Source organism: Cryptotermes secundus, unplaced genomic scaffold (assembly GCF_002891405.2).
Source record: "Cryptotermes secundus unplaced genomic scaffold, Csec_1.0 scaffold643, whole genome shotgun sequence".
Classification (NCBI taxonomy): domain Eukaryota; kingdom Metazoa; phylum Arthropoda; class Insecta; order Blattodea; family Kalotermitidae; genus Cryptotermes; species Cryptotermes secundus.
In genome coordinates, this window is record NW_019731276.1 from 1,141,729 (window position 1) to 1,165,614 (window position 23,886).

Sequence of the window (23,886 nt, forward strand, 5' to 3'; positions counted from 1 at the left end):
TATGAGGGGCGCAACAGGCTTATGTTATCCTTCATCCTAAGCTGATTTGACTCTGCAGTGTGTGAGTGAGTGTCTTGCACTCATGATGAGGCTATAACTGTGCACAGGGGAAGGATGTGGTATCTCCCTCTTGTGTGTTTTACTTCTAAATACATGATGTGTCATATTGAGGTGTGGGAATTTTAACTAAATCTTTCATAAGCAAGTGACAGTTTAAACAACATGTTGGACTTGGTTTAAATTCAGCCACCTCTCTGTGTAGTCTGATTCCTACATACATGATCATCTGTAACAAAGAAATTAAATTTAGTGAACCTGTTCTACACCAACTATTTAGCCTGACTATTTGCTCTTTTAATGGCGCCTTACTCACAACTCATGCAACCAGGAAACAGCATTTTTGTCAAACTACGTACAAGTGTCGTCCTGAACTCAGGGTCCCCAGCCACAATTCTATGGGACAGGGTACAACAGTTGGTATTCACTTATCACACAGCAGCACAGTGTCAAAACAGAGAAGAGTACAAAATGAATCTTCGCCGCCACGAAAACCTCAAATTTTATATGTTCTTTTCAGTTTCATTTTGCTTCAGACTGTGTTATTCTTCTATACAGCATCACTAGCACTAAGATGCCACATCTAATGCTCTTTGTACGTAGCACTAGCTCCCCAGAATTCCAGTAAACCTTGATCTTGTTCTTGAGCTCCCATGGCTTGCAACAATGCAGTCACATCCTGCGGTTGTCCTCCATTCCACTGCTGCACACGGTGCACCACTTTTGCTATGCTTTATGAAAATCAAAATGTATTCATGTGAGTGTTAGGTCAAACATGGAAGTGACAGTAAATGTACACAAGATTTTAAGAAACTTCAGAGGAAGAGATCACTTCGAAGCCATATATGGAAAGCAAATACTAAAACTGATATAGGTCATAACAATGTGAAATGAAATGTGTTGGATCATGGATGGGTGATGAACCTGTGACTTACATAATAACAAGGAATCATATGAGCAGCTGAAAAATTACCTTCTACCATTCATGAAGCATAGGTAGAATTTTATGCAGGACAAAAGTTCTGATATCATTAAAAGTGACGTTAGATCTCACAAATGTTTTCAGTTTCTCCTGAGTGACTTATTTATTTCCATTTATGGGCTTTTAATGTTGCCACTCAGACTATATAGTATTTAATGAAAGTGTGACTCGTGAATAACGAATTGGGAAGGATGTGCATGGCAACAGTTGTGGGCTTGAGGTACGAGTAATAGCTTTGGATTTGTTTGGCAGAAAAATGATGATTTCTTGTCAATACAGCTAGTCTTAACTGACATTTGAGCTACCAGAGTGTACATCTGAAGCATTACTACTTGAGCCAACTTGCTTAAGTATGAATGATGAAAGTTGAGTTGTCAGACTGACAGAAATAATTTGTCCACTCCAGATCTTAAAGTGGCAAGTTGTTTTGGATATACAAAATGTATGTATCTATATTTATAACAGCTTCACAACTCAGTTATACTGTTCACATAAACTGTCATCAAACCTCCATTTCTAGGCAAAAAAAAGTACTTCTGTTATGTTACTACAAAGCTTTTAACAGACTCTGAAACTTTACCCTCTTCCCTGTTCCAAACAGTGCTGGGGAGAGGGAGAATGTCCCAAGATAATGACTAACCCTTTAAACATGCTCTTTGGCCTGCCAGGAAGCTGATGGTGATACAAGTATCACTATAATTATAAAAATGTACGGTAAAGAAATTTACCTATAATATTGATAGTTTCACTGTTCAACAGCTCTAAGCTTGTAATTTTATGGTTCAACAGTAGATGTCCTGGCATATTAGCAATGTGAAGTAGTGCCACTTACATTCAGGCCCTACATTTACTACATCTTGGTCTGTACATCTCCTGCATCTTCTGATTTTGAAACATGAGTCGAGGATCAAGGATAGGTCATGTGTTCTAAAAATTGTTTGCCACCCACTTGAATGATATAGTCACAGTTTATTTTGTAATATTTATGTCATCAATATCACTCTATACTTTAACATGGGTAATTTTAATTTTTTATTCTGCATGTCAGTGCAAAATTTTCCTTACATTTGTGAAAATTTAAAATCTTATAAGCCAGAACTGACATAATTATGAATTTCTTCCTCTGCCCCTTTCAACCTTCCAGCACAGGAAAAAGTGGAATTTAAACGGTACCACGTAAAAATGTTAATCCATCCTGTAGGAATGTCAGCAGAAACTTCTGACAGGTAATCAGTCTATACTCACCAGGAACACGTTCCACTCAGTCTTGGCATATTACTTCACGAGTGGCAGGCAGGTGGCCTTCCTGTATCGCTTATCTAACTTTTGGCACTTATTCACTATCAATGCTTAGCTTCATTGTATTTCTATCCCCTGATTTGTAAGATGGTAGGTTGAAAGAGTCATAATGCAAATTTGAAAGATCACTCCATGTGACACAGCAAGACATTTAATGTGCCGCCTGCTCCCATACAATTTGAGTGCTCTCTGCTGGGTGCGGGTGCCATGAACAATGTGGATCTCTAATCCCGGTTTATAATATGGTCACAGGTGACAATCCTCTGTGCAATTTATTTGAAGTTGTTTCTAGTGTTTCTCCCAGTGTGTCACACGGCAGCCACAATGTTAAGTGCCCATACAAGGGGTTACATGCAGTATTAAGTGAGATACATACCCAAGCCATTCTTGTTTGAGAGCTATGAAGTGGTAGTGCATGGCACTGTCATTCAGTTTTGTATTCTCAATAGCCTTCTCCATTGCAAGTAGCACAGTTGGACCTAAACAGACAGAGTCATGATTAGATGGCTTTATTATTACACTAATGCAATATATCAGGTCTATTTAAGTTGACTGGTAACTAATTAACATCAATGAGCTCAGCATGTTCCTTCCTATTATACATATCTGTTAAAACTTAAAAATGATAATGCAGAGATCTTAAGGATAAACAATCTAATAGTACCGACAATGTGGCAAACATACCCATTAAATGCTATCAATCTTTCTGACCTTTGCCAGTCTGATCTGGGGGCAGCAAAAAAAAAATACATGCAGTGAATGCGTGCCTTCATAATTAACCAAAGCAATTTTATACTGCCAGTCTACATAAATTAGCAAACCAATGGAAACAGCGCCTCAGCCAAGGCGATTCTGATGAAAAATAATCTCATTACATGTCATTAAATGAAAACAAAACTATTCTCCAGTTCCTTGTACTTGGCTCATACCTGAACCTCAGACTGCCTGGCTACACTGACATTTATTCAGTACCTCCAGCAAATGACAAAAGAACCAGCAGAATAATCTAACCACACAATACTCCAACATACTGAACACCAACAAACTCATATACACCACCATGAAAACACTCCATACACAATCCACATTACAACTAAAGAAACTATGGAGTACTAATTTCAAAGATAAAAACGTTTCAATTAATTTTTAAAATATTCAGTAATTTAGATCTTATTTTAACCAAGTTTTGACTATGTTTTAGAATAACTTAAAAAGAATACAATGCAGAAACTATCTACCTACAGATGACCTTATAAGATCCAAACATGTTGCAGAAGAAACAACTATGGTACATGACAACATGACACACAACCAGTCTACAAACATGGTAAGATCTTGAAGAATTTCCACAAAATAGCTAAATGAGACAGGAAGGCCACCTCCCTATAATCTGTGAATGACAAGCAAAAATAAGTGCCAAGGATTACTGAAAACTGTTATGGGCAAGGCACATTATTACCAAGAGTGGACTTCCACCGCCTGTCATGAGTATCTCCTGACATTCTTACATAATGGATTAGTCAATTACTGTATTTTCTCGAACACCCTGCAATCTTGAATATTCTGTGCATCACACTTTTTAAATAAATTAAAATTGAACAGAAGCGTTTCTGAAAATATTTAAGCATTAACAAAGATATGTTATGTATAAGAGTATCCTCAGGTTACAGATGTCTGAGCACTGTCATCTCCACCATTCACCAGGTCTTCTATCCATGACCTCAGTATAGTCACAGACATTTTGGCAATGTCATCAGTACCAGGTTTAAGCATTCACTGTATCACTGACAGCGCACAGAAGAATAGCAGTCTGTGTAACGTGATAAATAGCACAGAGGAAGATTTTCCTGCTGCCCCTTACTCCGCAGTGGCCAAACAAACCTGATCACTACTTTGAACCTGAGCATCAGGATTGTGATTCCTGGAAGTATAGGCTAACCCTATCAAATTACATATGTACAATGGCATAAAGGATAATAGTCTTGCTGATTATAAACTTACATTTCTTGGGAAGCTTGTCACCCCATGTTATTTTATAGGTGTACTTGTTTACATCACTCTGCTCAGCATGGTCACATGGCTGCAGAACATCAAGGCGTAGGATGTCTGGACTGGGCTGCGGAACAGCAACCTGTGGCTCCACACTCAGTATGTTGCAGTGACTCACATCCAAATACTGATCTGAGTTCAGCACTGCTTGGTAACATGATCGTGGTACCAATACCTGAACATTTCAAATTCAGTTTCATGTAAAAGTCTCTTATACTGTGAGATCCCTAACATCATTAATTTATCCTACAGATCATTTGTAAGGATCTAAGTGGCAATTTCAGCCTTGTACTATTATGTGTAGGGTCCTCAGACAATGATAATTAAGGGAACAGCTGTTAATGTGTTGAATTATGAACTAGAACTTTTCTGTAACCCATGTAGCAGAAAATAAAAATAACGAAAGTAACTAAGGTATGTGTTTACAATCTTTATGGCATGCATCCTCCTGTGTGTTATTTACAAATAGATATAATTTTGGTCAGTCGCACAACAAATAATGAAAAAGAACAAAACAGACACTACTGTGTCAACATTTGTGGGATACCCCAAACAACATGTTCAACCTTCATACATTTAATAGGTAACCATTATAGATAAGACACCCTATATAATACTGATCATAAATATACAGAATATACTCATATTCCAGGAAGGTCAAAAAACCAACATGATCTATATTCTGAAGATAGATCCCAGCAAGCAAACACCTTGCAGTACAATATCACCACTATAGTCGAACAAAAAACAACACACATATGATGTATAGCAAGCACAAGGCTTATATGGAATTCATAATATTGGCTATAAATACTTTAATAACCATTTTAATTATAATTTTAATTTTTATCCATTTATTATCAAGTTTAATATCTCTGCACTTTGCCCACACTTGTTGCACTTTATATGGTTTTCAGAATCAACAGCTATTATTCCCCTAATTAGACAAATTGATTGTTCTTTCTAATGGAGACAAAGTTTGTATTCTGTGAGACATGTACTGAGTTTTTAAATATTATTTAGATGAACTCCATTTTTCAAAGTGTTAATGCTGGTATCTTAAAGAATCAATAAGCTGAACAGTAAATATATTCAACTTCATACATTCTTTAACAATCTACCAGATGGTTACAGCATAACTTCACTATACACATAAGAATGTGAAGTCACACAAATACTCACATTAAGACAATTAGCTATACTGGCTATAAGCCCTGCAGGTTTGCCACGTAATATTAACTGCCTCCCAACCATAAGGCTATATGCCAGTGAAAGGAATGGTGTTGGACCCAAAATCTGGTGAAGATGGCGTATGTTATGAACAACTGGAGAAATTGGACTAGCATCATGTGATGCACTCGCTTCAAGCTCCAGTACTGGAGAATGAACCTGCTTTGCTGTTGTCACAAGGGTAAAGCCTTCCTCTGTCTCTGAAAGTGTCCAAGCAAACAAAGCTGCAATTCCTGATGGCATTTTGGTTACTTAAGCGTACCTGACTGTGGTACCATGCAGTCACTTCTTACACTCAGTAAACTGAGGCAGCAGCTCCCTCTTAAATGTACCAACTACACAGTATCACATACCAAACGACTGCAGTCTTAATATTTTAGCACTGCAATAACCTCATTCATATAAAATGCAATAGTTACCTGCACAATAAACATCAAATAGAATGTTAACTTATCAGTAAGCCTCAAACTAACCTGACCCTGTGTTACAGATAGACTACTATGACTTTTTTTTTAACCCTTCCGCACCGACATCCGTGTGCTTCACCGACCCTTTAAATAATCGTATGCCACCGACATCTGTGCAGTTCACCGACCTGCGCAGTGTTAGCTTTGAAGGACGTTGCTGACAAAACGAGGAAAGATATTCCAATTTTCTTTTCAGGAGTACATAGATTAGGGTTTCATCTTTCTATTGGTATATGAGTTATTTATTTTGGACGAATTTTTAGCACGGTATTTTTATTTTGTATCGTTAGTGTAATAGTTCGTACTTTTGTCTCACTGCGCCTAGATTTCATTGAAATTTTTCAAATTCTAAGTAAGGAAAATGTATAAAACTATATATCTTTCGACTCTATGGTCTTTGCTTGTCTATATGAGTCACTCACTGAAACCCCAGACGAAGGTTTTCCTTGAATGGGTTGCTGTACAGTCTGCTGACACAATGAAGTAGTCAAACAAGAGGGTCCTTTTTTCTTGGAACCAAATGCAACCTAAGAAAATAAACTTACGAATGATACAGAAATCTATGATGTCATAACACTTTCTTCTCTCAGTCGCGCCATAACCATGGCCTCTACAAGTAGGAAAGTTTTACAGGGCGATGAACTAGAAGAGTTCCTTGCTCACGACTCGGAAGTTAGTGAGTTCGAATATTCGGATAGTAGTGAAAACAGTGATAATGAAATTGAAGATCAGGCTGTAGTTGATGCTATCCAAGATCTTAGTATTGAAGATGACGACGAAATAGTGGCGAGGGTTCCAGTGGCGGATTCAGACGAGAGTTATTTTTGGCAAAATATGGATAATTATGATGGCGTTCGCGAACGGTTTTCTGAAAATTCAGGCCCGAGAAATCAGTCTGTCAATGTGCTCGATATAGTACAGACATTTCTATTATTTTTTACTGAGGATTTTGTGAACAATATCGTTCAGGAAACAAACACTTATGCGCAACAATTTATATGTGGGAGGGTTTTTCCATTTAGATCTCCAGCTAGGCAGTGGGTACCAGTGACACTAAATGAAATGTATGTGGTCTTAGCCTTGTTCTTGCTGATGGGTATAGTCAATAAGCCAACTCTAAATTCATACTTTTCAACGAAAAGATTACTATACACTCCAGCATTTCCTGATGTAATTTCGAGAGACAGATTCCAGCTTATATGTAAATTTCTCCATTTCAATGACAATACTAAGAAAGATAATTACCTAGGACCTACAAGACTTTTCAAAATTTTTCCTGTCATTCAACATCTCAACGAAAAATTTCAGACACTCTTCTATCCTGGACAAAATATTTGTATTGATGAATCGCTTACACTATGGAAAGGGAGATTGGCATTCAAAATGTACTTGCCACTGAAAGCTTCAAAATTCGGCATAAAAACTTATGAACTCTGTGATTCCAAATCTGGGTATTTATGGTCATTTATTGTTTACACTGGCAGCGAAACCCAACTAAATTCTTCACTGATCAGAGAAAATACCAATAAAACAACATCTGTTGTTCTACATTTGGTCGAACCGCTCCTCCATAGAGGTCATACTCTATGGATGGATAATTATTACAATTCCCCCCAGTTAGCAAAATTATTAAAAAATCATGGCACTGACTGTGTTGGGACCCTTAGGTTGAACAGAAAGGGTGTCCCAACAACTGTAAAAAACACAAAGTTGAGAAAGGGCGAGATCATAGCTCAGCACGCAGGTCCTATAACTGTTCTCAAGTGGCAAGACAAAAAACCAGTTTCCGTGATCTCTACATTTCACAATGCCGACACACAGACAGATATAAAGAGAAACAAAGAAATAAAAAAACCAAAAATTATAATTGATTATAATGAAATGATGGGTGGCGTTGATTTGAAAGATCAGCTTTTACAGTACTACAACGTGGAAAGAAAAAGACTTCATAAGTGGTACATGAAACTCTTCAGACGCCTTTTGAATGCGACAGTGGTAAATGCCATGATAATTTATAACAAGAATCAGGAAAGACTGACAGACCACTTAGCATTCAGAGTAAATCTGGTAGAAGGGTTGCTGTTGAAGTTTACGGACCAGGAGCAGGCAGCACGTAGAGTACAAGGTCGACGTCATTCATCAGATAACACCATCCCCCGGCTTCGTGAAAGACATTTTATTAGTAAAATTCCCCCATCAGGAAAAAAGGCTAGACCACAAAGGCGATGTGTAGTGTGTACAAAAAACAAAAGAAGAAAAGAAACCGTGTACTGGTGCAGTGATTGTGATGTTGGGCTATGTATTGACCAGTGTTTTCAGGATTACCACACCAAACTCAACTTTTAGCAGTTCGAGTGAGTAAAAAAATATTATTTATCATAATTATATTGAAAAATATATATATATAGTTTTGTTCTTCGTTTCTTTATGAATATTTCTGTGAAAATTTTATCTCAACATACCAATTTTTGCGAGAGTTACTAAATTTTTCATGGATAAGTGCATTTTTCTGTTTAATAATTAAATACCCCATCGGTTTGGCGGTAGGAAATGATTTAAATACTATCCGTCGCGGAAGGGTTAATTCGCTTAGAGGGGGGTGGAGTCCAACTGGGTCCACTTGGCACGGCGGCCACTGATTGGCCTATTGTAGCCTGCCCCAGGTGATTATGATGATGGAGAATTTTGTGGAATGAAGACTGGCAGGGGAGACCGAAGTACTCAGAGAAAACCTGCCCCAGTGCAACTTTGTCCACCACAAATCCCACTTGACCAGACCCTGGGATTGAAACCGGGCTGCCATGGTGGGAAGCCAGGGATTAACCGCTTGAGCTATGGTGCAGCCTCTACTATGACTTAGTTTCTGAAGTTAGAAACAAATTCTTATGAAGGCAGGGTTCAGATTTTAAATGTTATGTTTTTTTTAGAGTTGGGCCAGCCATCACTGAGCCTTTTCCATAATTTTGTGGGATAGCTAGTGCAGTATAAAGCAAGTTTTTATGATCCCAAAAATGTCTTTACTTCTTCCATAGGTGGCATTGCATGGTATTGTATTTTCTAGTAACCACCGGACTCTTATAAAGAACCCAATGCATCAGGACTTCTGCAACAATACTCAGTAGCATGTGCATTCTCTGTGTAATCCTACAAGTAATCATTAGGAATGGAAAGATTATGATGACACGTTTAAAAACATATACCCTACACTGTGTGTGCTTAGATCAAGTTCCATAGAAAACAAAAGGATAAAACTGAGTAGTAAAAGGAACTTGTTCAGTGGTGTACCTTGGTGATTGTAAAGCTCTGGTGTTGGTAAACCTTCTACTATCTTCTCCACCAGTCGATCAGCTCCAGCCTTCAACAACCATGTGAACCTAAGATGAAGCCTAGAACATGGAATATCAGATTACATTCAAACTTTCAAACACTCTGATGTAGACTGCTGTCGTTGAAGTTTCTGTCATTGATAATGACTGTGCACTTCTGTGACAGCCCGAATTTTTGAGGAACATACTACCCCAATCTTCAGAGATGAAGAAATGAAGTTCTTCTATTATGAAGGAGGCAGGTTCTTAGGAAACAGTGGCAACCACCTATCAGACTATAGAAAGTAAATACCACAAAAGACCATAGTAGTAGTCACTGATGTGAGAACCTAAAATGTTGCAAAATCATTCACCACCTAACAAATTGCTGTTATACTAGCAAACAGCCACACCTACAACTCCCACATCATAGAAGCTCATGAAATAGTGAAACACCACCATAACATCAACCATGAAGATTGGTTATTAGCTAAGTAAAGTCTAGTTTCATCAACTTTCCTCCAATCTTCTCCTTAATCATGTGGCCAACTGGGCAGCGCCACACAGTTACCCGTACGAGTATGAGAGGTGGGATACAAAATCCGGCACTCGCACAGCGATCTTCAATGATCTATTGTGCTTCCCCTTTGGATTAAGCTTTTATTAATCCTATACTTCAAATGAAATGTAGGACTTTATTTAAGGGGGCATCACAAAAACCACTTGGTTCCATGAAGAACTGACCCAGGTAGCAAAATCTTAAGTAAGCTATAGCCTCACAATCACACAGGATGTTTATGGCTGATTCGTCTTCTTGTAGGCACCTTTCACAGGTTGGGTCATCTGTCAGTCCCAGTTTAGTTACCCATAACCCAATGTCAGGCCTATGCATCAGTCTAGATCCTCCCTCCCACCTCATACACCCTGATGATGGCAAATGCAGAAACAACTTCAAAATACAATGTGGCTTAACCCCAAAAGCCAAAATTACACATCAGATACAGGCCACAAAACCTACAGACAAGAGTATAAACCTTAAAGAAACTGGGTGCAAGGATGAGGATTGGATTCAGCTGGCTCAGGACAGATCCAGTATGGGGGGAGGGGCTTTGTGAACACAATAATGAACTATCATAAAAGGTTATCAACTCTGTCCAGTGTAATTTAGAGATGTCACACATTGAAATAGTAGTTTCTGTGTATGCTGATATATCCTTCTGAAGATGGTCGCTCAGACTGAAACATCTCAAGGATGAAAGATTAAAAAGGAGAGAGAAAAACATTTATCAATCACATTGGATGGAGTTAATAAACTTTTATAATATTGCTTGCGTGACGAACAAGGATGAACCAAATCAAAACAATAATGAACCTTTTAAGTTCACAAAAGGCAAGGAATTTCTTGATTGAGTGACTATTATCTTCTCAAGGACTCTGCTTCATGGACTTGACTACTTTTCAAAACTTTGTAATTTTTATTTTCAGACAATTAAAGAATAAGCATGTAAGCAGGTTCCTATTGTTGTAGGTCGCAGTGCAAGGGCAGAGAAAGCCCACTCCTTATACATTCATGTTCCTATTGAGAAGCTAATCCAAAGTTTCATTACTCATCATATTTTTTCAGATGCATTTTAATATTATAGTCTAAAGCGGTCTCTTCCCTTCAGAACTTCTGACCAAAATTCTGTATCCCCCTTTTCAAACCTGTCAAGCACAGTACATGACCTGTCCATCTCATCCTCGTTTACTTGATCATCCTAGTAACATTTTGTGAAATGTGCAATGGGGAACACGTGGTAGCATAGTTGGTTGAGGCTACAAGCTTGAAGGTCGTGAGTTTGAGTCCCAATGGGGTGGATTCTATCAACTGATCTAATCCTTTCAGAAACACTATTGCCCTGGGGTTGACTCAGCCTCTAACAGAAATGAGTACCAGGAATAATCTTGGGGGTAAAGGGTGGCCAGCGCATAAGGCTGACAACCTTACTGCCATCTGTGAGCCGACTGTCTAAAGCAAATGTGGGAACATTTGAACTCACCAAGAAAACACTTCCTTATCAGCGGTCAATTCAGCTAGAGATCGTGATGTACGCTGCTGCTGATGTTTGCTGTCAGAATTGCCATGTGCTACTATAAGCCTTAATGCACGTTGTGGGCATTCTGCTTGCTCACATTCATATACCTTAGGAACATAAATACCAGACTGCAATTTAAAAAATACAGTAACTGACTTAGAGCACAATGGAGAGAATGAGAGATGCTTGTGGTCCGTCAAATTGGAAGAGGTTGAATTACAATCAAAAATACAATATGATGAGGCCTTCATAATACACTTCTTACGATACAGAATACTAGCACTGATATCCCCTAACTTATGTAGATTCTGTTTATATGATTTCTTTTAAAACTAACCTTTTTTTTATAAGGACTGAAACATAACTGTCTTAAATAATGCCATTAAAAAAACTGTCCCTGTGCTTAATTAATTAAGCATTATGCCATGAAGACATATGGGGGAGTGGAATTACAGCTCCACCTTTTTTGAGCTTGGCACTGGATGGAGGTGAGTGGTCAGCTTCATTCCCCTGCCACTTTAACACTGGGGAAAGAACCCTCAGTATCAACTGGATAGGAGGCTGGATGGGTCCCAGAGTCAGTATAGACACGATGGAGAAAAGAAAATTCTTTCAGTGGTGGGAATCAAACTCAGGCCGTCCAGCCCATAGCCCATAACTATTATCAACTGAGCTACCCTGACTCCACAAATAAAGAAATTAAGATTCAAAATGGCCAAAATGAATTACATAAGAGTTAAATAAAATAAGTTTATTAGAGTGAAAATTAAGAGCACAGAAAAAATCAAGTTACACTGTTTTGAGATATGTGACCACTCCTGAATGCACAACTATCACATAAGTTGAGGGATACCTGAAGTGAAAATAACTACAATACCAGTATGCTAAAGACATGATAATGAAATTCAGCGTCTCCCTGAATCAGAACATGTAGAAATTCTCGGGATTAATATTCAGTGAATATGTCTGCATTTGTTTATTGCTTTACCTACAAATGCAATATTAAGCAACAAGGTCAAGCAGGATAAAATTATAAAGAGTGTAACGTCAGAAACTACTGCCATGTCCCTCAACTAGACCCCCCCCCCCAACTTCATTCCTTTTCCCCCTCTCCTCCTGCCCTATGCTTGCGCCCTTCACCCTTTCACCAGGGACTAGCAGGTTCGTCTGAAAACTGAAGGGCGATTCTGCTGCACGCTGTGGAAGAGTGTGGTGCTCGTCTCGTTCCAAATTATCTCTTGAACATTTTTAGGTTTCCTAAATTAACGGCAGAGTTGGTGCACTGTTTTACATTGTTTCATCCTCATCTGGGACAGCCTGTACTGTTCCTTCACTCGACAAATTATATTATTATATTTATTTGGTGTGTGTACTGTTTAAATTTTTTTCTCCCCAAACCACCTTTCCGTCCTGGGCCTTGGTACGTGTCAAGAGCAAAACTGTTACACATTGTGAAATGATAAAGAAATTACTATTTTGTTAGTATCCCAGGATTCATCTGTAGAACAGAGAAACCCCATGACAAATAAAACCTCATAAGTAGCTACTGTATCCATACTATCTTCAATGTGTTCAAGGCCTTAGTCCTGCTCACAATCCTGGAAGAGCTGCTTTCAGCTGATATTTCTTCAAAAATGTGCAACAGATTCACTTACTACCCGATACATTAGGAATAACTTAAAGATATGCTACTCAGTCTGTTGTCGTTGAATGTTTTAAAATTCAAAATGCAACCATTTGGGATACATGTTCATATAATCTTCTTCATTCTTTCAGTGAATGAAACCACATCCCAAAGTTTAGTAGAACGTTTTTCATTCATCCTGTGTACATTAAATTATGATTTCACTTAATACACACATAAGCAATGGAAATTTATTTTTGGCAAAGGTTGAGACTGCTATGCTGATTGAATCTCTCACTGACCTATCACATTTATTTTCCATGCAAGGTCGATATTTAAATGCATACGCAACTATCTCAGTGCTGTTTGGTGATACTTAATGTTACTACTATGACAATTTTCTATTGGGAACAGAATGAGGACATCTCTCAGCAAACCTTAGGCTTCTAGATATATGCAGAGGGGCACAAAAAAATGTATAAACTATCTGCTTAATTAATTTACTGATAATCTATATTTGATACACACAGATAGTGATGGCTGTGACACATGTTGAACTAGAACAAGTGTTCAAAGTGACCACCATTAGTTTGTAGACATGTCTAAGTCAGGCAGACTAGCCCAGGAGAAACCGTGGGCATGATGTCCACTGGGATAGACGCACACAAGGTTTCAATTCCTTCCCATGATATCTCCAGCGCCAGTGGTTTTCTACAATATACCACATCCTCCGGGGACCTCAAGTAGAAGTTGAGGGGGGGATAAATCAGGCGAGCATGGTAGATACTCAACACTACCTCTTCATCCTATCCATTGACATGGTAGGATCTGACATCTCAGTTGTAGTGTAGTGACAAGCCATCCTGTTGAAAGTAAAATGGCTCATTCCCATAGAGCTTATGAATGGCAGATAAAATGGATGTCCAAAGTATTGTCACGTGTTGGGTGTGTCACACGATAAATAACTTCACGTGGGTCTCGGATCCAACGAATCTTTATTGGACACTCACACTTATACACCACACAATGGTTATCACTTCAACTGTACTCTGCGTCGGATATCTTCCAACTGTCTTGTATGGCGACTAGGTTCCAACTGCATTATGTGAAGGCTAGATCTCAACTGTGTTGTATGAAGGCTAATTAGCTCTGTCATCTGTAGCTCTGTCGCTCTCGGCTTATGTAGGTGTTCTGCGGACCGGATACGAGACAGCGTTCGCCAAGGTTCAATCTCACATGTTCGGCAATCCATTGCTTCAGGAACGCTCTCTATACACTGGTAACAAGTTTCATCTCATCCATTGTTACTCAACGGCAATTAATGGCTACGATTTGTTGCTGTCGGATCTCTACAATTTCCATTGTAGCCATTGCGCAGCGATGGACGTATGATAGCTCATCACAGTATGTAAAGGTACATATGTCCAGTAACTGTTCCTTCGAAAAAGAATGGTCCAATTAAACCCCTGTATAACAGTCCATACCTGGCAGAAGGTCCTGGTAAACTGAATGCCTTGTCCACATGAATGCGCACATTTTCTGTAGCCCAATACTCACAATTAGGGCAATTCACTGCATCATTCAACTTAAATGTTTACTTCATCAGTCCAAACAATTTTGCTCATGAATTCTTCATTCTCCTCTATCTTGTGTTGAAACCACTGACAAAACTGCACTCTTTGATCAGGACAGCTTTCATTCATGGTACGTAAAAACCTTGGAATTTAGCATGTTTTAGAATGCATTGCGCACCTGACGTAATTCCTGTCTCATGTGTACATTGCCTTGCGGACTTTGGTGGTGACTGTGTAAACTGTTTCAACACCATAGCAGAAGAGGCAGGACTCGTTGCTGTGCAAGACCTCCCAGATCTTCGCTTGTGCACATCATGCAATACAGCATTACCCTCAAATCTGTCATGAATGTGTGCAATTGTTAATCGTGTTGGAGTTTGCATCGCAAATCCATCCTAGTACTTCACACACACATTTTAAAATTTCCAGTACCACTTAAATATCATCTTGCATTGTTTGAAGCTCAACCATTCCGCTGCCATTTCATCTGACTGTCCTGCCATTCATGTGACTAGCACCAGCTTTGAGAGAATATCACATCACACTCTATACACTACATTACATTTCAACTCAACTTTGAAAACATCCATGGATAACCACCATTGAAGTGTGTGTACATTCTTTTGGACCTCTGTAGATTATACAAAACAGTATGCTCTATGAGGCAGCTGATTCATCCAGAACATTGATACATATCTACCAAACTACACAGCATCACACCCCAAAAGGCTATAGTCTTAATGGTAAGAGACAAGAAAACCTAAAATATTTTAAAATAAGTTATGTTTTCTCAGTTAAGCTTTATGTTCGATGAGTGACAATCAATCTAGCAGCCAGGGCATGTTAGTGAACCAAACAAATCGTTCTTACTTTTGCAGCTTTTGCCTGAAGTGCAGAGACAAGAGTCATGATATTATCCACAAGGAAAGGCCATGAGTTAAGCAGAAAAAACTTGTCTCTCATGAGAACAGTAATGCTGAACCAGCGATGAAATCCTCGAGCTTGTGCATCTTTCAGAAAAAATGTATAACTCAACACATGACCTCGAACTTCGTCCCCAAAGAAGACAGGACCCTCCTTTCCAGGACTCACCTGTATAGGAAAAAGAACTATACTAATATAACCCCTTTTTATCATTTAACATTCTCAAACCCTAAACCAAATGTCACAATTGAATGGTTGAACTCCTGTTTCATATTTTTTTAAGTCTTGGGTTCAACTTTTACCCTAAGGCCTTATAAGCTTACTTCTTTGCTCTGTCAGCCACATGAAAAAACCATGTTCTGAGAGTGGCACAGAAACTAAACTCAACTGTAGCCAGCTCCTGTCTCTTTGAACACTGTGCCAATGTTTACAAACACCCACAGAAAATGCTAGTTTTAAAAACACTCAATTCTATGACAGCGCAATATCCAATTGGGGGGGGGGTGGTAATACAGAAATGATGGAGTGAGTACTGATATGTGGTCCAACCTTCAGATATTAAACATCAACAGCAACCTTAAAAGACCTTGTCAATGCTAATGATGTAGTTCTACCAAATGCAATATGCAGATGAATTCTCTGACCAAATACAGAGCAGATGAAGATTCAACTGTCAAAGTTGATTAAGAATAGAGACCAACCCAACAAGCTATGAAGCAGCGCACCCAATAAGTTATCACCATTTTCTGTAAGGTATCCTAATGTGCCAGAGTCCACCATGAAAAAGTCATGAGACCTCGAAAATTACATTTCAAATCCCTTTGAAAGAAAGACATATTTCCTAAAGCTATGGATCATGTACAAGGTGGTTCAAATATGACCGGGACTGATTTCTTTTTTTAAACCAAAATTGCCAAACACTTACTTGCATATGTCAGTCTTCAACGTACTCCCTCCAGAGCCAACACATTTTTTCCAATGTTCTGGAAGCATCCTGATGCCCTTTTCAAAAAAGTTTTGTGGTTGGCGGCGTATCCACTCCTGAACATTCTGGATGACGGCGTCGTTGTCCACAAACCGCATGCCTTGCAAGTCTGACTTGAGCCTTCCGAACAGGTAGAAATCACTTAGTGCCAAATCGGGACTGTACGGCAGATGTGTCAGAAGGTTCCATTTCAATTTCCGGAGGGTTTCCATTGTTGTTTTGGCCGTATGGGAGCGTGCATTGTCTTGAAGGAAGGCTACCCGCTTTCCACCTCTCTTCTGCTTGGATCGGATCTTTTCCTTCACGTCTGTTGCCAGGAGGTCTGAGTAATAAGCTGCATTGACTGTTCTGGCATCTGTCAGAAAGTCTACATGGATAACCCCCTGCCAGGCCCAGAAGAACGTTGCCATCACTTTTCCTGCCGAACGGCTCTTCCGCGCTCTCTTGGGTTTGGGAGAACTGGTATGCCACCACTCGCCTGATGATTGCTGGGACTCTGGAATGAAGTAGTGCACCCACGTTTCATTGGTGGTCACTATAGACTTCAAAAATGCATCACCTTCATCTTCAAACTGCTGTAGGAGACGACTTGCAACTTGCATGCGCACCATTTTGTTCACATCCGTCAAAGTGCATGGTACCCACCGTGCATTCACCTTGCGATAGTGCAGGTGGTATTTCACGATGTCTTCTACACTACCAACATTGATGGACAGCATTGCTCCAAGTTCCTTGATAGTGATGCGCCTATTCTCACGAATAAGTGCGTCTGCACGATCAATGTTTGGCTTGGTGACGGATGTTCGCGGCCAACGATCATGCGGTTCATTCTCCACGTGCTCTCTGCCCTCTCTGAAGCACTTACACCACTCAAACACACGGGTCCGTGAGAGACACTCTTCCCCATACTCTTGTTGGAGTCTGTGGTGAATTTCAGCGGACAGGACATTTTCTCCAATGAGGAATTTGATCACAATGCGTTGTTCCACACTCCGCGGTACCTTCTGTTCACTCATCACTCTAGCAACTTCCAGATAGGACTGAACAGGTTCTAACCCTAACAGGAGGGAGGGTGGAGGTTGTGGCTTCACTCTCTCAAGGTCGCACAGCTGCTGCACAGTGCGGCTTGTTTACAAAAAAATCAGTCCCGGTCATATTTGAACCACCTAGTAAAAACAATTAAATGTATTTTTGTAAATGTGAAAGTAAATGGTGTAAACAGAAATCAGAACACTCCTGTATTTACAAAAACATCTGTCCTGTGTTCAAGAATAACAATTTAAACTTTAGAAGAGAAGATTCAAAATTATCTTTCAAGTTTTACAGCTCTACTGAAAATCTAACTTAACAGTGATAAATTAGTGAGTCACAATAACACATAAATGATCCTCAATGCATACAAAAAATTTCATATGCAAAATTATTAATCTGAAATCACATTATGGTTTAGCATTTTAAAACTTCCTACTCAATAAGCTTGATATGTTCGGCTTTTTCTTATAAGTTTCCCAAGGGTTACACCACAATCATATATTGGAAATTGTTTGCAAAGTTTGCAGAAATAATCAAATGAAACTGGCATAATTCTTGGGCATTACATATTTAAAAAATTCTGGCATCCACACAGTGAAATAAATTTACTGAATTCTAACCTCACAACTCAGGCTGCGGATGCAGGCCTGGCGAACAAGAGCTGCCACATCAGGCTGAGTAGCTTGTTGTGTGCTCAAGTAACTGATTCGTCCCTCATGATCATTGCATAAGAACTTCTGTTTAGGGTCCAATGATTGGCAGGCCTGCAACACAGAAACTTTATATATATATTCCAGACTGTCAGAGATTGTGGAAAGCTTTGGTTTTCATTTCTCTTATGGATATATTTTAGGTACAGAGATACAGGGGACAAGATGCAAGTTGGAGACTCTGAAATTATATCTAAATGTAAACTGCTCTGTGTTTTTAAAAATAAGTTCTTTTCAGTAAAATATTTTCGCTAAAAATATGGACTTGTTTCTTGTCGTGTGCCAGAAGATTGTTGCTTTGCTGTTACCTCCTCCTCCTCCTCCTCTGACAAACTCTCCTCCACAACTTCTCGCTGTGAAACACAATGCAACTCCAAATCGTGCAAATTGTTGATGTAGACTGATTGTATGTGCGTGCTAGATCAGCCACGCTCACACCTCGCTCTCGCTTTTCAATGATTTTATGTTTCATTTCTACGGTTATTTTTATTCCCTTATGGCTGTCTTTGCAGCTTTTTCTTCGGGGACATTCTTGCAAGTTTTATTAAACTTTGCACAAAAAAAATCACAAATAATATGTCTGAACAAAAGTTTGGAAAAATGTGCGATCACAAGCGACACTAAGATGCTAGCGGAACGAGTGCTAAACACAGACTGATGTAGCAAGCGCACAATCCGGGACTTCCCCTCTCGTCACTCGTTATGCGAAACGTTGCTCATTAAGCGAGGCATTCTTTTACAATTTGTTTTGCTTGTTATGCGAATTACTCATTATGAGAGGTGCTCATTAAGCGAGGTTCCACCGTATTTGACTGCTTTAAAATGCTCAAATACACACCTCACAAGACACTGGCATGTTGTTTGATATTGTTCTGCACCTTCCCACTGCATTACCATAACAGAACTTGGGTTGTTCAATCTCTCTTTCTGTTTCTGGGCCATCAGGCTCATGAAACGCTTGTGTCACGAACAGAACACTGGGGCCATGAAGCTCACAGAAGTGACACAGCGAAATCACGGCATTCATCACATTGGTGTTCACACTCCTTTAATGCAATATAGACATTCAGACAAGATCAAATTAACAATACATGCAAGTACTTCGCAACTGTTTCTCCTCTTCTTAAATTATGTAACTTCCGCACCTCGATAACAAAATTAAATTTTTATATTTTTGCACCCAACCAGTCCTACATTAAACCTGTTCGAATTTTGAAGACAAAATGATAAAAACTGCAACTCAGATATAATGAAACCTATTTATGGAATCTCTTACTTTAATATTATAGGTAAACCTGCATCCTTCAAAAATACAGGCAAATGGTTGTCATTACAATGAATGATTCCTTTTATCACCTTTTAAGATTAGTGGCAATGTTTACAACATAACGCAGGACCATTTGAATACCAGACCAGTTTGCTGTTAGATTACAAGGGCAGCCCAGAACTGGTTGTTTAAAATTTATTTTTTGTTACTATTTAGTAGTAAAAAGAGCCATACAGAACTCACATCTAGGTTCAACTGGCTGATGACCTGTTTTGTCTTTCTGGCAAACAGAGACAGCTTCAGTTCCCTGGTGATCCTATTTCATCCTTTTGAGTGATGTCTACTTTATCCCATTGTATGTGACAGTCATTCTAGAAGTGTTCAGCTGTTATAAACTTGGATGTTTCTCCTGGTTATGTATTGCATTTGTGTTTAGTGATTAAGGTATGAAATGGTTGCCTGATGTGAGGAACACTGCCTATATTGGCATAACACAAAAATTATCTATGACAAAAACATGATAACTAGGTAACTTAGAGAATGTTTTACAGAAAACAAATTATACTACAACTGTTTCTTTTGTGAATGACTCTCTGAGTCTCTTTTGGCCAGATAAATGAAACACAGATAAGTTTTGTGTAATTCTCTCACCTACTGTTGCCTATATGCTGAAAATAGCTATTGTTTTCAGGGAACTTTAACAGTACTTCATTCATATTACATGTTCATCATACAGGTTTAGCTAAGAAGAGAACAAAATAGAAAATTTCCAGAAGTGAACAGTTTGATATAAGGTGTCTGTAAAGGCACTCCTTCACACTGAGATGTCTCATTAGCTCCAGAATTCAGCCACACCCAGTGCTGAACACTGATTGACGCTGCTCTATTTTATTGTGATCACTTGATGATGTAACGCTCTTTATTGACTGTTTAAACCCTGATGATGCTGTGTCATTCCAGCATGCTAAGAAGGCACTGACAGTAAAACTGTGCAGGGACATCACCCTGTAATTGGGGCACAATTCAGAAATACAGCATAGTCTGTAAGGAAGCAAGAAACATTTGACATGCTCCTAACTGAAGATTTGGACATCACTGAGAAAGAACATGCTGAATCATGTCTGTCCATGCAGGGTATGAGCACACTCTGCAAAGAAATCTGCCATTGTTGTGAAGAAATATTTTCACACACAGGGCTCACAACTTCCAGAGATAATGGCTAATTACATGGCTGTGCTTAAAACACTGTCCTGCCACATCTCTAGGTGTCTGTAGGTCCTTCTGTGCTACAAATTTATCTTGACACAGAAGCCCCACAAACTTATTTCAGAAAATAAAATGGTGTAATATGCTACAAGGCATGCACTGTCTTCGCTCCCTCGGAAGCCAGGATCGTGGGTTCGAATTCCACTCAGGGCATGGATGTTTGTATGCGTTTTTCTGTGTTTGTGTACAGGTAGAGGCCTTGCGACGAGCTGATCACCCGCCCAAGGAGTCCTACCGCATGTCTAAGATCTAGCAGAACTGAAGTGAAACAGAGAGTGTCATGGAGGTAGGCCCAGGCCCACTGGGGCTGTAGCGCCAATGAAAAAAAAAATGCAACAAGGTAAATTACAGCCAGGAAATAGCATGCAGACGAGAACCCATGAAAATATAATCATCAGCTTAGCAGATGAATTCTGCACATATGTAATTTAACATCATATGCAAATTTTGAGGGCATATTTTTGCAATTTTTAGATTACAGATCCATACATGTTTTGTGACTTCTCAGTGCATAAAACTCCTGTCTAGTAATCATTTATGAAGTTCTATATAAACAGAGACTGATATGAGAGTCTGCATCAAATGAAGGGAAAACCCTCTAGTCACACAGTAAACTACTGCCATGCTATCACAAGCAGCACATTTCCATTTCAACTAAACACCTTAACTTGGGGGGGGGGGGNCAGTAAATTAAAATGTCAGACACAGCACTGCGTATCATAAGGTCCTCCATTTTTCTTGAAATGGCCATAACAACCCTTGCCAAGTCCTTTCCTGTTCATTGTTCACAGCCCTCATTCAGTGCAATGCTCAAATAACCTCTGTTGCTAACAAGTATCTATAAATCAGCCAATGATTGAACATTATAACAAATAATGGCCACAACAAAGGATAAATACAGACAACCTATGGACTATGCCTAGAAACTGAGGGCACCACAACAGCAGAAGGATAAACAATAACCAATATTTACGTATAGTGCAGAAGGGACTGAGATAAGGCATAGCAATAAAATGTTACACATTCTATACACTTCAGAAACCTACATGGAAAATGGAATACACAAGACACACAGGGCAGACTAATGTATGACAATAATCAGTGCATTTGATTCAAATCTTCACTTTATCAGCCATTCTGACCCAGGTTTTATTAAGTTTTTATCATTCCCTCCCCAAAAATGTCAGGATAGTGCCTTCAGTCTCTTACAGCCAGCCAAGTCCACACCACATGCAGCTTCTGGTCAAATAAATGGAATTTTGGACCTCTGTTTTGCCAATACATCAGTTCACTGCCTGCTAACACAGTAACCTAGCACCCATGTGAGCCATACCATTATGTTCTGCTAGCAACTTCTGGGACTGCAGACAGTCCCCACACTAATTTTCAGGTAATCTGGACAGAACTTACAGAGTAAATGATGATATTTATCATTATAATTAGTGTATAGTTGTTTGTAGGCTTCAACTTGATTTCCTTACAAAGACATTATTTGGACCTTGCTAGAGCAAAACCTCATCATTTATCCACTGGATATTATGGGCAGGGTACAAAGTATCTTTCTTTTCTAGCCAGATGGTGGGCAATTCTGAAATGATTTAAAATAACCAAAAAATTCTCCCATTTGGTAGACTTGAAAGGATTCTGATGATGGTGTATACCGTACTTATACTGTACTTGGGTCCAGTGATTGAGACTAGCTCTTTCTTTCTAAGGGGCCCAACTGAGTAGGTTTATCCTTCCCTATCCACCTGAAGACGGACACAGATCCAGTCTCCAAAACGTCGTGTTTTTTTTTGTCTTTTATATACCAGACGATGGGTGAAGTCCAAAATAAGCCAAAAATAAAGTACAATTCTCCCATTTTTGACCATTTCCACTGAATATGTGCATGTTCCATTTCTTTGGAAGGGGCATATTGGATTCTGGCAGTCTTCAAATTCTTCGTAAATTTTGTTTGGCACAAGTACTTTCTTAATCTCCATATGCTAGGCATTTCATTCATTAACAATGCCATCATTACACCACAATAAATTATGGTAAAGTTTTCCCTGTGCTTAATTAATCAAGCAACAACCAACAGAGGCTCGCCTCTACTTAGTGCCAAGGTCATGAAAATGTAGGTCTATACATCCACTGCCCCATACCTCTTCATGGCATAGTGCTTAATTACTTATGCACATGGAGTTTACCTTTTTACACACCACGAATATGTCTCAGAGAATGGACGTACAGCTCCATCATTCTCGACCTCGGCACTAGATGGACGTAGATGGAGGTGGTCATCTTCAGCACCTTTGTCTAAGGAGGGTCGGGTACGTAGAATATAGGGGTTGGGTGGGCCCCACAGCCAGTCTAGACCGTCTAGACGCTGTAATGTCCTGAGAAGTTGTTAAGGTTAGGTGGGAATCTTTAATTTATTCTTCATTATGTACGCATTAAATTTACAAATAGCGTTCTTCAAAACGGCCAATGTAACTGTATATAAAAATCCGATGTAAAGTGACGAAATAAAACTCAACATTATATTTTACTTACAAATGAAATGTTTATACCACTACTCTTCGTACTACTTCTGCACGCAATAAAGCACGTTCAGTGACCACATTATCACATGTCTTCAAAATAATCACATTACAGACCACGGATCATACACAGCACCGTGCTCTAGCTTACTACGAACACGGTCAAGGAGGTCAAGGATTTATAATGCGGATCACGTAGCTGAATCGTCATGGTAACGCGTGCAAATGCAACGACAATAAATCTGTTAGTACAATATCCCTTAGATGGTGTTAATACTGGTAAATACTGAAGTTTTGTTTTGTTTTGTCTGTTTCAGGTCCCGCTCATATCTTATGCCTCAACGTGGCGAGCGGTTGAAAGAAAGAAAGCAAAGAAGGATCCAAATCCGAAATTGAAAACGCTGCTAAGTTATTCGCTATCTTCCTTGGCAATTCTCCTACGACTGATAGTTTCTTCGTGTTTGTCTGTCGGTCATTTTATATTTATTGTGCTGATTTTTAACAAATTTAGTAAT

At 39.1% G+C, this 23,886-nt stretch overlaps 1 protein-coding gene across 4 annotated transcripts; it reads right to left on the minus strand.

Annotated features, from left to right (window-relative positions):
- Positions 1-330: 330 nt before the first annotated feature.
- Positions 331-23,484, minus strand: LOC111866852 (folliculin). Of its 4 annotated transcripts, none has more exons than XM_033752439.1 (11): positions 23,385-23,438; positions 23,051-23,227; positions 19,152-19,359; positions 18,224-18,367; positions 15,533-15,754; positions 11,429-11,592; positions 9,370-9,470; positions 5,570-5,817; positions 4,340-4,562; positions 2,715-2,817; positions 331-788 (listed from the first exon to the last, which is right to left on the minus strand). In XM_033752439.1, exons 3-11 carry the CDS (start codon positions 19,338-19,340, stop codon positions 641-643), a joined length of 1,542 nt encoding a protein of 513 aa, XP_033608330.1. In that variant the 5' UTR covers positions 19,341-19,359; positions 23,051-23,227; positions 23,385-23,438; the 3' UTR covers positions 331-640. The 4 variants fall into 4 exon arrangements, with proteins under 4 accessions (XP_033608330.1, XP_023711947.1, XP_023711946.1 ...); XM_023856179.2 differs by having other exon boundaries at positions 23,039-23,227; XM_023856178.2 differs by lacking the exon at positions 23,051-23,227 and having other exon boundaries at positions 23,385-23,484.
- Between the last annotated feature and the right edge of the window lie 402 nt (positions 23,485-23,886).

Excerpts from the sequence above, each read along its gene's own strand:
- LOC111866852 (XM_023856178.2), bottom strand. The coding sequence starts at position 19,340 with ATGAATGCCGTGATTTCGCTGTGTCACTTCTGTGAGCTTCATGGCCCC. Across the intron at positions 9,471-11,428 it reads GATAAGGAAGTGTTTTCTTG|GCTTCATCTTAGGTTCACAT; the intron begins GTGAGTTCAAAT and ends TCCATGTTCTAG. Across the intron at positions 5,818-9,369 it reads AGAGCTTTACAATCACCAAG|AGACAGAGGAAGGCTTTACC; the intron begins GTACACCACTGA and ends GGACACTTTCAG.